Source organism: Brassica napus, chromosome C4, assembly GCF_020379485.1.
Source record: "Brassica napus cultivar Da-Ae chromosome C4, Da-Ae, whole genome shotgun sequence".
NCBI lineage: Eukaryota > Viridiplantae > Streptophyta > Magnoliopsida > Brassicales > Brassicaceae > Brassica > Brassica napus.
Genome location: NC_063447.1, coordinates 26,772,891 through 26,790,234, shown reverse-complemented (window position 1 = coordinate 26,790,234; position 17,344 = coordinate 26,772,891). Strand labels below are relative to the sequence as shown.

Here is a 17,344-nt window from a genome sequence, read left to right as displayed (position 1 = left end):
CCAAGCAATCAGAACACGAAATAAAGACGAGAAAAATAAGAAATCAAAAAGATAGCAAAATAGATCTTATTCTGAATCCGCGTTTGAGCGTTACAACAAGGTAAGAGCCTGGGTTACGAGAGCTGTCAGCAAGATTCCTAGTTCTAAAACCCTAAGACTGCAAGACCTAATTGAGTCGCAGCTCGAATAACAAAAACGAAAAGTTACCTAAAATTGCTCTAAGTGCTAAGTTTGCTCTGAAAAAGTTCTCCCTTTGTGCCTCTCGCTTAGGACTCCTTATATACTCCTCCAAGATCGGTTTTAGCTTTTCCCTTCCTACCCTTCAGCCGTCTTAAGTGAAAAATGGAGATATTCCATTTTCTCCAATCTTCATGTTTATCCGCGGAAACTTAACATTTTTTTCTGCGGAAACTTATCTTTATATTTATGTTTTTATAAAATAAAAACATAAACCGCCATAGTATCTACGAGCTCATTCTTAAAGAATCGTAAGTGGGCTTGTAGTCACGTTTTAGACCTCGTTGGGCCGTCTTTCGACATGAAACGTTTGTTACGATTTTCTTTTTGACAAAAACAAGTTCTCGCGGTTTTTATCGTAAAGTTTCAACAGTAACTTTGATCGGAATAATGTGAGAAATGATATAGCCGCGGTACATGGGAGCTAGTATTGAGGAACAGACGAGAATGCCCGTTGATCGATGCCCGAGACAGTTCGGTAGCTATGTAGCGACCGAACGAAAGGTTTGGTCGGTCGCTACGTAGCGACCGACCGAGTGGCTTGGTCGGTCGCTACGTAGCGACCAACTCGTGCGCGGGTCGGTCGCTACGCAGGGACCTTGTTTGGACCTTGTTCTGATGTTTTATGAACGTGTTCTTGGACTATGGGTGTTTAGTTTCGATGAATCAGCCGAGATTAGTGCAAGATTTCACCGCAAAGTTCTTCGAAAAGATTTCTTTACAAAGATTACTTTTCATAAAAGTGTTCATGCTGATTTTTACGAATATTTGGATGTTAACTTCGTTGTGTCCGTTTTTGACCCCAACAATCAGGAACATTCATGATAAAGCGATTTAAGATGGGGACAAGAAGAGTTCACCGGTGAAAAAAAAGATTACGAACACACACGGTGCAACTCTGTAACTCAGACTTGTTTGAGACAATGATGAAAAGAACCTCAACTCATGTTAAATGACAACAGTTTATAATATAGGAAAACCATAATTGTTGCAAACTTGAGCTTTTTTCATATAACGTGGTGAATCCCATTAAAAAATGAAACTCATAATACACTTGTAGGCCCGACCCTCAGAGGAAGCCGAAGAAGCAAGGGCTTCCGACCTTCATAAATATATATTAGGTTCGACCATCAATGTACAAAGTATCATTTAGCTTAGTTGTATAAATGTTGGTGTTTATATCTCAATAACCTGGGTTCGAGCCATGGGCTTGACACTTTTTCACACTTTTTAAAAGTGGGGCCCATAAAACGCTGACGTGGTGCGCTGAGGAGTGAGCAAAAACTCACGCGGGTCGATCGCTACGTAGCGACCGACCAAGCCACTCGGTCGGTCGCTACGCAGCAACCGACTCGTTCGCGGGTCGGTCGCTACACGGCGACCTTGTTTGGACCCTGTTCTGATGTTTTATGAACGTGTTCTTGGACTATGGGTGTTTAGTTTCGATGAATCAGCCGAGATTAGTGCAAGATTTCACCGCAAAGTTCTTCGAAAAGATTTCTTTACGAAGATTATTTTTCGTAAAAGTGTTCATCCTGATTTTTACGAATATTTGGATGTTAACTTCGTCGTGTATGTTTTTGACCCCAACAATCAGGAACATTTATGATAAAGCGATTTAAGATGGGGACATGAAGAGTTCACCGGTGAAAAAATAGATTACGAACACACACGCTGCAACTCTGTAACTCAAACTTGTTTGAGACAATGATGAAAAGAACCTCAACTCATGTTAAACGACAACAGTTTACAATATAGGAAAACCATAATTGTTGCAAACTTGAGCTTTTTTCATATAACGTGATGAATCCCATTAAAAAATGAAACCCATAATACACTTGTAGGCCCGACCCTCAGAGGAAGCCGAAGAAGCAAGGACTTCTGACCTTCAAAAATATATATTAGGTTCGACCATCAATGTACAAAGTATCATTTAGCTTAGTTGTATAAATGTTGGTGTTTATATCTCAATAACTCGGGTTCGAGCCATGGGCTTGACACTTTTTCACACTTTTTAAAAGTGGAGCCCACAAAACGCTGACGTGGCGCGCTGAGGAGTGAGCAAAAACTCAACTATTATAATATAGATGTTCTTATTTGATATTAATTATTATTTTAAAAAATATTTTCTTTAATTTTAATTGTTAACTATGTTTGGTAACTAAAAATTTTATATACAAAATTAAGTAAATATTTCTTTAATTTTTGATTATATATTTTATATTTTCAGTCTATTTTATTAAATATATCATAAATGTTATTATTTAAAATAAAATTAATACAATTTATTCATCGAAAATGTTACCAGTCAGTTATTTTTAAAAATTAATCACTCATATTTTTACTTTGAACTCACTACATAAATCTATAGTTTCTACCATATAATTTTTACTGCGAGTTACATTGAATTGTATATTTTATTGTAAATCAACTCTAATACAGCATGTAACCAATCAAAACTCAAATATTTGTTCAGGCCTAATAAGTGACAACATGTATAAAGAGGCCTAGTCTGTATTTTCTATAATCATATACTTTGCACTAGAGTGAATTGAACTATTATTCTTCACAACGGAACTTAAATAATTCCATTCGTCTAAACAAACTATTTTCTTACCACAATGTCTATGACCCACCAATAATACATCATCCTTTTATTGAAACTGCAATCAAAATATGCACAAAGAGACCTGAACTTTACCGTCGATCAGAACATAACAACAATACATCAATGTATTTTTTTCAGTAAAGATCAAGAACGTCAAATATGGAACGGTTACAAAGAGGACACGATCCACGGTTCATCCAAATCTCCCTTGAACACACTCTACAATACGTATGCCCACATGGGATAAACGCCGCGCCTTTCTCCCTTCCCATACACACGCAACACAAAGGATCAGCACCGGTCCACGTGGTCGCATCGCAACCCTCCGTTTCCGCAAGCAATTTCATCAACGGTACCTTAGCAACCGAAGCCTCCGTCACGTTCTCGCCCCGCGCTAGTCTCTCCTCCGCAAGAGCCTCCGCGAGATTCCTTGTGCCTCGTGTTAAACACTCCGTGTCCACAACCAAACCCGGATCCCGAACCGAATTCGACAAGTTAACGACCCGGTTTTGACCCGAGGTTTCTTCCTCCTCCTCGTCATCTTCGTCTTCCTCGGCGACTGGTGCTTCTGATCCTCTGAGACGCAGCAAGGTGGGTCCACCGCAACAGCCAACCCAATCAAATCTCAGCCGTTGTTTCAGCGTACTCCACTTGCTCGTCGCTCGATCTTCACCGTCGATTCGATCTTCCTCGAGTAAACTCAGCATCATGGTCCTTCCACTTCTGGTTTCATCCGCCGATTCTCTCAGTAGGTCCCCGAGCTGACTCATCTGACTCGGACAAGAACAAAATCAAGAAACAGAGATGTAACCGTTGCGGAATTTTATGTCCGCTCAAGCTCACGAGAATTATAAAAGATTTAATGGCTCCAATCAATAAATGCTAATGCAAGACTCTGGTTTTTCTGAGTTCTTTGAGTTTAAGTTGATCACAAATTTGTCTATAGATATAAATTGTTTTAAATTATCTACTATAAATTATTTTAATTTTTACTAAATCCCTAATATACAATTGTTGAAATGGAGAAAATGACAAAACTAAGAGAAGAAAAAATGAGAAAATTAAGAATCAGTGGGAACCACTCAGTACAACGTATTGACTTACATTTGTAATATTAGGGTTTTGCACGTATATCTCATTTTTTATGATCTTATTATATTATTTGTTACCTAACTATTGTCATTGGTTGGGCTATGTTTTCGTTTTAAATAAAATTATCTGTCTGTTAGGGAAGCATCAATTGTCAACTGTGTTGCTTCTTGGAACCAAATTCCTTATATTAATCAATGGTTGAAGGCAACTTTTGATACTATATTTTAAAATTTCGAGCATTAATTTGGGCTTCAAGCTAGAGACCTAGCCCACAAACCCACCGAACAACTTTTCTTTACATTTCAAATATAACCCTTTGGATATAGTATGATATGGTAGTGTACTGACAATGTGCTCTTGTCACACGGTATATATCTCACTGTTGTTGAGTTTGTATCTGTCCCTCCGTTGGACCGATTCTATTGGACGGTCCACTATCTAGGATTGGTTATAGCTCTGATGGGTTTCGGAAGTTTTTGGGCCGAAAGTTGTGTTGACATTAGGCCATCGTCTTCGATGTACCTACAACAAGAAGAAGCCGAGTTAGTTACATTCTGTTGAAAACAGGGAAAGTATACCCTAGTTAGAAAATTTATATTCTTACTACCCCGCTCTTTTTCTAACTACACTACATTTTTCCACCTTTTATCCATTTTCCTTCTTACCCTTTTTTATTTATTATTCTTTTTTTTTCAAATATTGCAGGACCCACCAATATTCTTTTCTTTTATTTAATTTTCCAGGTAGATCCCACTATTTTTTATAACGACTTGTTAGTTTTTAGATCTTTTTTAATTTTTTGAATGGGTCCCAAATTTTATTTTCCAAAAAAAATGTTAAATGATTAATATAGCTAAAAATTTATGAAACATAAAAAAATTATGTTTATCTTTAAATAATATTTTCAAAACAATAAAATAACAAAATAAATAATTAAAATAATATTTTAATGAAGAGTAAACTTTCAAAAATAAAAATTTATAAAACATTTATATAATTAATTTTATTTAACTAAAATTTTATTTTTTTTTATAAAGCAATCAAATTAAAAATAAGATATTTCATATTTAAACCAACAATTAATTTCAAATATATATAAATTATTTCAAAAATATTTCAAAAATAAAAAATTTAATAAAATTTGTATTTATTAATATTTTAATCAACAATTAATTTTAAAATTAAATTTAATAAAAAGTTAAATAAAATCGATTTAAATAAAAATATTTCAAAAATGTTAATTTAATAAAACATATATTTCAATAATATTTTAATCAAAAATTAATTTCAAATTTCCTTATTTAAGTTTTTATATATTTTATATGGCCATAAGATTGAAAATAATATATTTCATATTTTTACTATTTATATTTTAAATTAAAAATGTATATAAATTATAAATACTATTCTATTTGTTTTATAAAAAAATAATTTTGATACTTTTTCTTGTTATGTAAAGAGTGTCATTTAAGATTGCAATTCAGTTATATTTATTTTAAATTTTATATTATTTATAAAATGTTTTGATTTTATAAATAATTTTTTGTCTTAAAATCTTTTGATTAAATAGATGTTTAATTAAGAGCATGAATGCATTCAGATCATTTTTAATCTTTGTGAAAAATATGAAAATTATATTCTTCTTGAAACAGAAAGATATACATTATTTTATATAAATTTTAAGATTTGATATTATATTTTTATTTATATAAATGTGTTCGTGGACTACTAGCACTACTAGCACTACTAGAACTACTTTGTACTACCTTGTATTATCTTGGACTACTATGTATTATACATATTTCTAAGAACTTTATATTTTTGGCTTATTATATATTAGATATAACGTATATTTTGAATTATATATCCACATATGTGTTAAGAAATATTAAAGATGTTAGAAAAGTTATCACTTCCACAGAAAACTTCCTTATACTTTCATATCTAATGTTTTGATAGTAATGTCATTATAAGGTGAATCACACAAATTACATATTTTCAGAATTTTGTTTCTACAAAAATGTTATATCCATCTAACACAATATGAATTATTGTGTAATATGAACTACTAGGTACTATTGTGAACTACCTTAAAATGCCTTGAATTATTATGTATTATGCATGTTTCTAATAACCTTGATTTTTGTCATATTATTTCTTTGTAGAAGATATAAATCATATATTACGTGATAATATGTCAATATATGTGTTTCTTTGCCAAATTACACATAAAATACTCTTAATTTCTCAAGTTGATAGAAAACTTCTCATTTCCATAGAAAACATCTTTATACTTCTATGCTAATGTCTTGATGGGATGACATAATCAAATGAATAAAAAAAATACATATTTTTCGGAAAAAAATTCTGGTAATGTGTTATATACAATCTAAGACTGTCTAAATACATTGGTATTACTAATAAATTTGAATTTTTGATGTTGTATTACTAAAAAATGTTGTGATTTGCAAAAATATTACTAGGAAAGAGGAAATATTACTACTACCTTGAGTACTAATAAATGTAAATATTCAAACATGTGTTCTCTCTTTTTCTAGCATGTTTTTTTGTTGAAAATTTTTAACACTTTTAGACAAATTTTTTTGTCTTCTTAGTAATACCCTATCAAACATGTGACAAATAATTAATACTTAATATATTATTAATTATTGATATATGACAATTATATATTTTATACATTATAGAAATGTTTTAATAGTTTTTCGAACATGTGTTGAATATGTTTCATATAAATGTTTTGGTAGTTTTTTTATTTTTTGATCAAACAAAAATAGCTTTTATTTATCTTAATTATACCTAATAAAGTCAGTAGTACAACTCTTCGTCCAAAAAAAAACTCCAAATCTTGTAAAACCCTATAAAACCATTATTAAAATTCTACACATTCAAAATACAAAATAAGCAACAGCCCTTCTTTCTAATAATCATAGAACATGGTTCCTCAAAATCACATTAATAATAGCCAATGATTTATACATATCTAGAGCTTAAACAGGCGAATTAATAAAAGCATATATATATAAACTTGAATACTGTAAACTGATTCATGACAGTGATCAAAAGTTCATCTTGAAGTTGAGAGACGCAAAGATTTAGACTATATACTACTATTTCAGTTATGGTATACCAATGTGAACATTGATTAATAAAATTCATAGTGTGAATTTCAGTTTAGAAGCTTCTGGAGACATTTGAATACGATATTTGTTTTGATAACAAGTAATAATAGACAGAAATATATACAAACCCTTCCTAGTATTTGCTAACTTAAGGAATGGTCAACCATATCCTAGTGGAAATACTTGAACCATTTCTCGCAATTAAGAAAATTAACCCTCTCAGTGCTAGAATACGGCGAATTGAATTGCAAAAGTTGATATACTAATGTTTTAACTTCATATATGTTACACTTCACTTTGATATTGACATGCTATAAACTGTGTCAAAATATTCTGTTTTGTTGTTATATCTGATAATGAAAATATTATTTTCAGATAGTGGCATTGTAGTCTCGGTATTTGCTTCGACTGCCAAGGTAATAAGTTCAGACACCGGGCGAAATAACTTCTTTAATTTTAGTCTCTTGCGAACATATCTTAGTTAAACGTAAAACAATAAATGACTTGCTCGTATTTTTGTGTATGTATAAATTAATGAATTAAATTAAAACCGACTTTCGCAAATATAAATATGATTTGATGGGTTCCTTGTTATCTCTAGTTTCCCAGTTATCTTTTCCTTGCCAGAGATGGCAGTGAAGGGAAGTGGCAGTAAGTAAATGTGTAACATCCGTATTTTCTAAAATAAATAATAAAAATAATAATTCTAAAATCTTCGTTTATTAATCTTTATATCCAAACTTTATAAATATAATAAATAATCATAAATCCAAATAACAAAATAAATTCTAAAAATATCGATAAAAACATAAAAACCGCAAATCTGAAAAAGAAAAAAAATAAAACTCTCAAAACACCAATTCGATAGCAATCATTTCTACTCGTCAGTCTCACCTAAAAGAAGGAATAAAAGAGGGGTGAATAACATGGGAGTTACTCCGTAAAGTATGAGATGCTAGACACGCAAACCACTGACTCAGTAAATAGAACTCCCACTATGGAAGTTTAGCTCTAACATGAACAAACACGATGCCTAACGCATCACACAAGACAACCAATGCGCTCATGGTACATAGGTAGCTCACACACCACGTATTCTCTTCATATGGATATACAATATAATAATATGCGTCACTAATTTAGACATCTCTGGGCCCCCTTACTCCACCACTATGCGTCGATATGCAAACATCTCTGTACCCCGCACCACACAATATACGTCGCTAGCTCAGAAGTCTCTTGCCCCCGTACTCATTCACTATGCATCGCTAGCTCAGATGTCTCTGTGCCCCCGCACTCTATACGTCGCTAATAGATTTATCTGGCCCCCGTACTCATATGAGTCGCTATCCCAGATCTCTCTGGGCCCCCGCACTCATCACAGAATCCCTACTATATAACTATATATATATGTACATCATCATCACTTAACATCAAACAATCCAAACAACAGTTGAATCCTCTATACCCCTAATTTCGGTTAACATTGAATAAACTAACTACCAAACAAAACTCAGACAGATTCGATTCAAACAGACGGATCATGCTTCGAAATCTAAACTACCATAAAAAGAGTTCTACACTAGTATGAGATTTAACAGAATATGCCTCACCTTAGCAATTGGCTGGAATGATCAACGGAAGATGGTCAACTAAGGTCAACTGCAACACGAGTATCAACTGCTTAGGCTCAGTGTCTCAAGAAATAAAGTTTCCATTTTCTAAAGTATAAACTTTCCTAAAATAGAAACTTTCCTAAAATAGAAACTTTTCTAAAATAGCAACTTTCCTAAAATAAAAACTTCCCTGATATAACTTATTTCCTAAATTAGAAACTTTTCTGAAATAATCTTATAACTAGAAATAGGGAAGCGATAAACTTACAAGAAAACTTGTCGGAAGCTCGCCCAGAAATTTCACCGGAAAATTCACTAGTGACTGATTCGGATAATTCAACAATTCGTCACGCGCAAGGAAATACTTGACTTGATGAAAATAAAGAGAAGGTGTGGAGTTTCTTGCCTTGAACATTTATCTCTTCATTTATTTTCCTAAAATTGTATTTCAATGAATCATTGTCCTTAACCTAATCACGAAAAATAAGTTTTTTTCGTACTCTTCTTATGTAACCACTTGAAATAATTTAAATAGATTACTTATGGACATAGCCATAAAAGTATGGGGGATATACACAGCTTTAAAAATAGAAAAATCGCATTTTAAATTTTCAGGCTGAAACTTACATGCACTTTAAATTTGAATTTTTTTCATTAACATTTTTAACTTTCAAAATAGCAACTTTAATATATCAAACATTGAACTTTCTGTTCCACCAAAAAAATATGTTCTGCCAAAAAATTGATGACATGGACAAAAAATTGATGTTAACAAGTGATGATTTGATAAAATGACTAGACAAATAGAAATGGCGTGTAATGTTAAAAAAAAAGAATATTTATAATTTAAAAAAACTACAAAATTTAAAAAATTAGCTTAGATCGAAAATAGTCTTTTGAAAGTTTAAGATGTTATACTATAAAATTATTGAAAAGGGGAAAAACTATACATGATTAAAATTCTGAGAAATAAAATCAACAAAATAAAGTATAGCAGTTGTACTTGTAAGCGAGCTGTTCATATATCGATCTTATAGGTGATGACCTAGCACGAACTGCTAAACTTCAACTGATATACTTTATTTTTATTGATTCTAATTCTCCGATTTGATCTTTTATCCTTGAGAAATGTTTATATTATAATAATTTGTGTTTACAATATTTACAAATCAAGTTATATATGAGTTATTATAATCTAACATTTTTCTCGAGGACAAAATAACAGAATTAGAATTCCGTGCTAGTTCATCACCCACAAGATGGGTCGACGAGCTATTTTTCCACGAAAAGTATTGTATAGCACCAAATGTCTCACAAACCGTGGCCTCATTTCAGATGTCTCTATAATAAAAGTTTGAAACTTATTTCCCACGAAACATAAGCTTAACATTTTTCTCTCCATGAATTAAAACTTCGAAATCCCTGTCACCACAAAATTTAATTACTCGGTGTAAGCCTATAAATTTAAACCGTTTTGGTAAATGAAACCAGCTTTAGACCAATAAATGACCCGATTAACGTCAGATTACATCTATTACGACCACAAAATTAATAACCCAGACCCAACAAGCTTATAAACCCGTGAACCGAGACTCGATTTTCTTCCCCTTTCGAAATTAAGAACCCTAAATCGAAGGCTGAGAAAAAAATCCCCAAATCACAAAGAGAAAACAGAAGAGAGAAGAGAAACATGTAATTGAACATTGAAGAAGAAGGCAGAGTTGAATGGCTTTAGTTGTTGATGCTGGTGGCAGCGAAACCTTTGATGAAGAAGCTCCATACATGGTTTTTTTAAAGACTCAGACATCACTCCTTACTCTCACTTTCAAAATTTCGGAGAGAATAGAACTGAATTTGATTAATCGATTTCAAGGTTCACATGGGAAGTCAATTTGGGATTTTAAGAAAGTGGCTTAACGGGTCGGGTCAATCCTGAGTAAATGTTTAGTTTCAAACTGGTTTCGTTTTATTTCTGAGTTATTTTGTTTGGTTTTGCGATCATACCAAAAATTGTCTTAACCAATATCGAACTGAGTTTCATAGGGAAATAGGTTTTGAACTTTTTTTTCAGAGATATCTGGAGTGAAGCCATAGTTTGGGAGACATTTGATGCTATACGATACTTCTCGTAAAGAAATAGCTCGCAGACCCCTACAAGATTGATAAACTATATGAACTGCTCACCTACTAGCGATATACTTTATTTTGTTAATTGTACATCTCTTATTTGAATTTTAATTATATTAATGTTTTTTGTAATTTTATAGCATGATGTCTTATGATTTTTAAAAGATTAAAATTGTCAATTTTTAGTTAAATTTTGTTAATTTGTAGTTTTTAAAAAGTTTTTTAAAATTTAACTTCATAATTAAATATAGTAATCCCCGATTAATCCATGATTAATCTCTGAATTTTTTGTTAGGTGCTAGGCCCAACACGAACGTACGAGTAACACCAAACGAGTTTCTGAACAATGGTTGATACTACTAATTTCCATGTGTCTCAACGGTTTGATGGAGAGGTTGCAAACACTTCTTCTCTTGAAGCTATATCAATTTGGGTTCACCTTAAAGGGGTTCTGTGACCTAGTAACAAATGAAGTTCTATGATGGATTTCTGGTGTTCTGAGATAGCCAAAAGAGATGGATGACTGGACGAAGAGCTTATCCAGTGTCTCGGTCGCGCATGTAAAAGTTGAAGCCAACAACACCAAACCTCTGCTCATCGTCTGTGAACTGGTAAGGCAAAGTTGTGCTATCTTCCATGGTTGAAGTTGAATATCCCCCCATTCCCCCCCCCCCCTCCCCAAGAGCTTATATGTGTACAAATCTCGTTTTTGATAATCTTTTGGCTATAAATGAATTGGACAAGCATCGTCCTTTGGCTCAATGGCTCCTACTCATCAACCTTTTAATTATTACTTTTCTTTTTGGAAACACTTAAAGGAAATAAACTTAAATCAGATAATTTTGGCTCTTTGTCATGGATAGTGCTATATATCAAACCATAAAACGGATGATGATGGACGGATCATCATCATTTGGAAGCCTCCAACATCAGTTCAAGTCATTCACCAGTCGTGGCAATCACTAACCTTCAAAGTTACTTGTCAGAATGGCAAGACATCTTCTTCTCAGTTGTCTATGCATCCCAATTGTAGGGAGGAGTGTTTGGAACTAATATATAATATTGTTGTTATAGGTTTTTGCTATTAATTTATGTCGTTTTAGTTCTTAGGGGAGTTGCATTTAGGCGTCACTAGGAGTTGCATATGCACATTTTGCATACAGATGGGCCGAAATGCACAATCAAGAGTTTTGGAACAAAAACAAGGAAGATTATGCACCAAATGGGTTTGGGCCAAACTCGAAGACTGAAAAAATGTTAGGGATCAAAAGCACAAATTGGTGAAAATCGGCCATGACCAGCCAAGAGCTGCAATCAACCAATGGACACGAACTGTTCTGCTCGATTCATTGCTCTTGACTTGATCCTCGACCCGTGAGCAACAATAGAACACTTTGAGAAGTGATGGTCCACTCGAACTGATGCAATCGGCCAACTTCGTCGCATTTGGATGTTGATTTTGGGAACCTGAAACGGAGAGGAAATTACATCAGATCGACGACGACAAAAGAAAGCGGGAGCACCGATACAGGAGACGATTCTGGTGGAGAGAGGAGACGACGATGGGACGCTAGCAGAGCTCGGGCGTTGAGAAAATGAAGAATAAGATAAAACGCCAAACACAATTTTTTAATCGCGCGTTTGCAAACAAGGTATTCAATCGCAGCCAATGTCGTTCAGAGATTAACCCGTCTTTTAAAGACCTACTAGATACGGACCCGCGCTATGCACGGATATTGTTTTGTTAATCTACATTTAAATTATTTAGCTTATATTATATGATTTCCAATTTTTTGGTTTTTTTTTTTGTGTTATATAAGTTTTTCTTACATGTATAAAATTGATTTGTATTATAATATTATCTGTAAATGGTGTTAGTTTATAATATATAATGTCTCATATGTACTAATTTAGTGGTTTGGTTTGGATAGTAATTGTGATATTATTTTCATTGAAATAAGAAGTAAAATATGTTTATATTTTATATATTTTTTTAAATCAATCAACCGTCAACGGACTCGACTAAATCTCTGCAAACCAAACTATTAACTCTGCATATATATGTTTTCATATACATTATGGGTCTGACTGGTTCAAACACAGCGGTTGCGGTTGCGGGAGTTTGCGGATACGGGTGGTTGCGGTTTCTAGAGGTTTTAAGAGATTTGTACGACTGAGTTTTCGGTTAAAAATTGGTGCGTTTGTGGGATACTTATGACTAGTTAACTACCAAATACAGCAGAGGTTAAATAATAAATTAACAATATTTACATTTTATATAATTATAAAAATATCAAAAATCATAATATTATAATAGACATGAAAATTATATTTAGAAAGTTATATTTTTAAATTTTTAAAAATTTTATAAAAAATATTTTTATTTTAAAATTTTATAATATTAATTAAAATATAATAGATATATTTTAGTATTTTCATAATTCCAATTTAAAATTTTTACTGAATATTTTTATTTTTGTATTTTTATGGTTTTAAAAAAAAAGGAAAAAAAAAACATCCTCCAGCAGCCGCAAACGCTAGCTGGAACCAGCTTTTGATTTTAAGAGGTTCGGAGCGGTTTGAAACGATTTGTAGCGGTTTGTATGATTGTTTCAGAACACTGTCAACCGCTGCCAACCGCAAAAGCTGCGTTTGCGGGTGGTAACGGGGAAACCAGTCAGGCTATATACAACATAATATTTTGAAATAATTAATATATTTAATAGTTTAAACCAAAACAAAAATTTTATCTACTATTTAACATCAGGATCAAAATTTGTAAAACAAAATGAATATGTAAATTTTATTGAATAGTTAAAATTATAGATTGACTTATGTAACATTTTTAAAATAAAATTTAAACATATTTATTTGCCCAGAACATAGTAATTAAAATTGTATAGCCAATAATTTGCAAACTAAATAATATTATTTTCTTTAATGGATTAGGCCCATTAATAAAAACATTGTGATTATCCTTTTTTAACACCATTTTGATTATCCAAAAAACACATTGTGATTATCCAAGAAACATAATTAAGCAGAAACATGTTGTTAAAAGAAACAAAAAAAATTTTAGGAGAAACATTATAACAGATTTTACTCCAGGAAGTAAAAATAGTGTCACCGTTCAACTAATTCATGGGAAAATTACGTTTTTACCACTTTCATGATACCACTTTTTATTTTTACCATCAATAAAAGGACATTTTCAAAAATACATTTTTCATTAAGTGGCAAAAGACTCTTATACCCATGTTCTTTATATATATAATAAATAAATATTTAAATAAATAAAAACCTAAAAAATAAAAAATAATTTTTTTAATTTTTTTCTGAATTATACTATTTCAAAGTTCAAACCCTAAACCCTAAAACTCAACTCTAAACCATAAACCATCAATCCTAAACCCTTTTTTTTTTTAAATACGAACCCTAAACCCTAAACCCTGAAACATCAACTCTAAACCCTAAACCCTAAACCTTCAACTCTAAACCCTAAAACATCAACTCTAAACCCTAAACCCTAAACTTCAACTATAAACCCTAAACCATCAACACTAAACCCTAAACTGTCAACACTAAACCCTAAACCCTAAAAAGTAAACTCTAAACCCTAAACCCTAAAAAATTAACCCCAAACCCTAAAACATCAACTATAAACCCTAAACCCTAAACGTTCAACTCTAAACCCTAAACCCTAAATCGTAAATCCTAACCCTAAAACCCTAGAGTTGATGTTTTAGGGTTTAGATTTGAAGATTTAGGGTTTAGGGTTTACGTTTAGGGTTTAGAGTTGATGTTTTAGGGTTTAGATTTGAAGGTTTAGGGTTTTAGGGTTTAGGGTTCGAATTTCAGAAAAATATAAGGTTTAGGGTTTAGGATTTTTATTTAGGGTTTAGAGTTGATGTTTTAGGGTTTTGATTTGAAGGTTTAGGGTTTAGAGTTGATGTTTCAGGATTTAGGGTTTAGAGTTGATGTTTCATGGTTTAGGGTTTAGAGTTGATGATTTAGGGTTTAAAGTTGATGTTTTAAGTTTAGATTTAGGGTTTAGGGTTTACGTTTAGGGTTTAGAGTTGAAGTTTTAGGGTTTAGATTTGAAGTTTTAGGGTTTAGGGTTTAGAGTTGATGTTTCATGGTTTAGGGTTTAGAGTTGATGATTTAGGGTTTAGAGTTGATGTTTTAAGTTTAGATTAGTTAACCATATGTTTTTTTTGTCAAATGTAATCAAAATGTTATAAATGTCTTTTACCCTTCATTAAAGATGAGAGTAAAAGTGGTTAGTTTAAACATAAAAAGTGGTATTTTGAAAAGAGTTTTTCATGGGTTCACCCCTTAGGGTGAACCTCTAGGTTCACTAGCCAATAGAATTTCATTATTTCAAATCGATATCTTTTAAAAAAGGAAACAAAATTTTTTCAAGTTATATTATGTTTTTAAAATAAAAAAGTAAAAAAACAAATATCAGTTACAGAAAAAAAAATTTTAAAAAATCTTTTTATCGTCGTCAGGAAAACACTAAACCCTAAATCCTAATCCCTAAACCCTAAACTCTTGGATAAACTTAAACCCTTAGGTAAATCCTAAACCCTTGGGTAAACTCTAAACCCTTGGGTAAACCCTAAACATTTGGATAAATCCTAAACTCTAAATAAAAACAAACCCTAAAACTCTAAACCCTAAATCCTAAACCCTAAACCCTTGAGTATTTTAGTGTTTAGTGATTTTGATTTAGAGTTTAAGATTTTTCCTAGAGTTTAAGATTTTTCCTACAGTTTAGGGTTTACCTAAGGGTTTAGAGTTTAGGATTTAGGGTTTAGGGATTAGGATTTAGGGTTTAATGTTTTGCTAACGACGTTAAAAATATTTTTTTTTTTGTAATTACTACTATTTTTTATTTATTTCTTTTTACATTTTAATTTTAAAAAGATAATATAATTTGACAATATTTTGTTTCCTTTTTTAAAAGATATCGAATATAAAATAACACAATCCTATTGGTTGATGAACCTAGAGATTCACCCTAAGGAGTGAACCCAAGAATAAGTCTTTTGAAAATGGTGTTTTTGGCAATTTCCCCTAATTTATTCTGAAAAAACTTTCTGTCGGTGAAAAGTCAAGGGATCGGAAAGCCCAAATCAAGTTCTCCGTCTCTCACTCTCTCATTCTCTCTTCTTCGATAGTATGGATAGAGTTACTTTCCCAAAATAACAATGAAATCGATTAATCTTCTTATCACTTAAACCTTCTCAAGACATGCACGTGTAAGATCATTTAGTGGAGTCCGTATGTTAAAGAATAAATGTGATAGGATCATTAATCAATTAACCTATTTAAATAGTCACTACTATAAATAAAATAAAAGTTTGGACATAAATGTTATGAAATATTTATACGTGGATACTTTAAGTAATTTCTAGTTTCATGAAAGGCTGAACTAGAAATTAATTCTCTATAAAAAGAGGGTTATGGTCCCCAAGGCAACCCTAGCCGAAAATACAAAATCTCTCTATATCCCATCGATAGAGAACTAAAGTCACATAGGGTTTGTCATGGAAGATTCATTCCCTATTTTCAGATTCTACGAGCAATGGATACATCAGGTATGCTTCCGCTTAAGTCTATTCAATCAGAAAATCATATGGTTGAAGGATTCATATTGATGAATCATAGAGAAATAAATCTAACAATTGGTATCAGAGCACCATGTTGATTTTCTGTTTGGATCTAAAGGAAATTCGATTTTATTTAAAGTTTATAATATAAATTCGGATTTTATTATTGTGTGAAAATATTGGATTATTGAATCTGAATTTTCTCAAAAGTTTAAGATAAATTAAGTATTCTGGGATTTGTGATAGATCTGAATTTTTTTGGCATGTTTAGATCTAGATCTTTGGATGTTGTCTAGTGAAAAACATTTAGATTCAGATCTAAATAAAGTTTATGGATTTAGTTCTGGAAAAATATTGTCCATAAGGTTATGGCTTTCGAATTTTGTTGAAGATTTTCAAAATTTTCTGGTGGAACATTTTTTTCAGATATGTTCTCAGATCCCTTTTTGTGGTCTTGGCGGCTGAGAAAAAACTTGTTTGAGGTTATCCTGAAAACCCTAGGTTGGAGACAAATTCGTGGTGGACCTCTTTTGTTATTTGGCACATATCCCGTTTCTGATTTAATTAATTATTTTAGGCCTGCTAATTTAATTATTCTGACCCAGTTTCTTATGTTTTAAATCAATTGGGCCACTTTGTAACAAACTTTAAGGTAGACCCTTCCAGCTTTTAATTAAGTTAACAAAAGTTGCGTGTGAAAGCTGGCGCCCACTATCATGTCTCCAACCACTCTCTCGCTTCAGTATTCTTGCATAAAGAGCCCACAGGCTTTTAGTTATCTATCTGCGCAAGAATAAAATTCAGTTTTAAACCAATTAATAAATTTGATTATGCATCTTTAATAATTTAATTAATTAATTAAATTAAGATGTCGGCCCAAAGGAATATCTCTCTTAATAAGATTTTTTA

General features: G+C 32.0%; 1 protein-coding gene across 1 annotated transcript; it reads right to left on the bottom strand.

Moving 5' to 3' along the window:
* Window positions 1-2,876: 2,876 nt before the first annotated feature.
* Window positions 2,877-4,073, bottom strand: LOC106391300 (death-associated inhibitor of apoptosis 1). Its single transcript, XM_013831915.3, has one exon. It carries the CDS (start codon window positions 3,613-3,615, stop codon window positions 2,980-2,982), a length of 636 nt encoding a protein of 211 aa, XP_013687369.2. The 5' UTR covers window positions 3,616-4,073; the 3' UTR covers window positions 2,877-2,979.
* Between the last annotated feature and the right edge of the window lie 13,271 nt (window positions 4,074-17,344).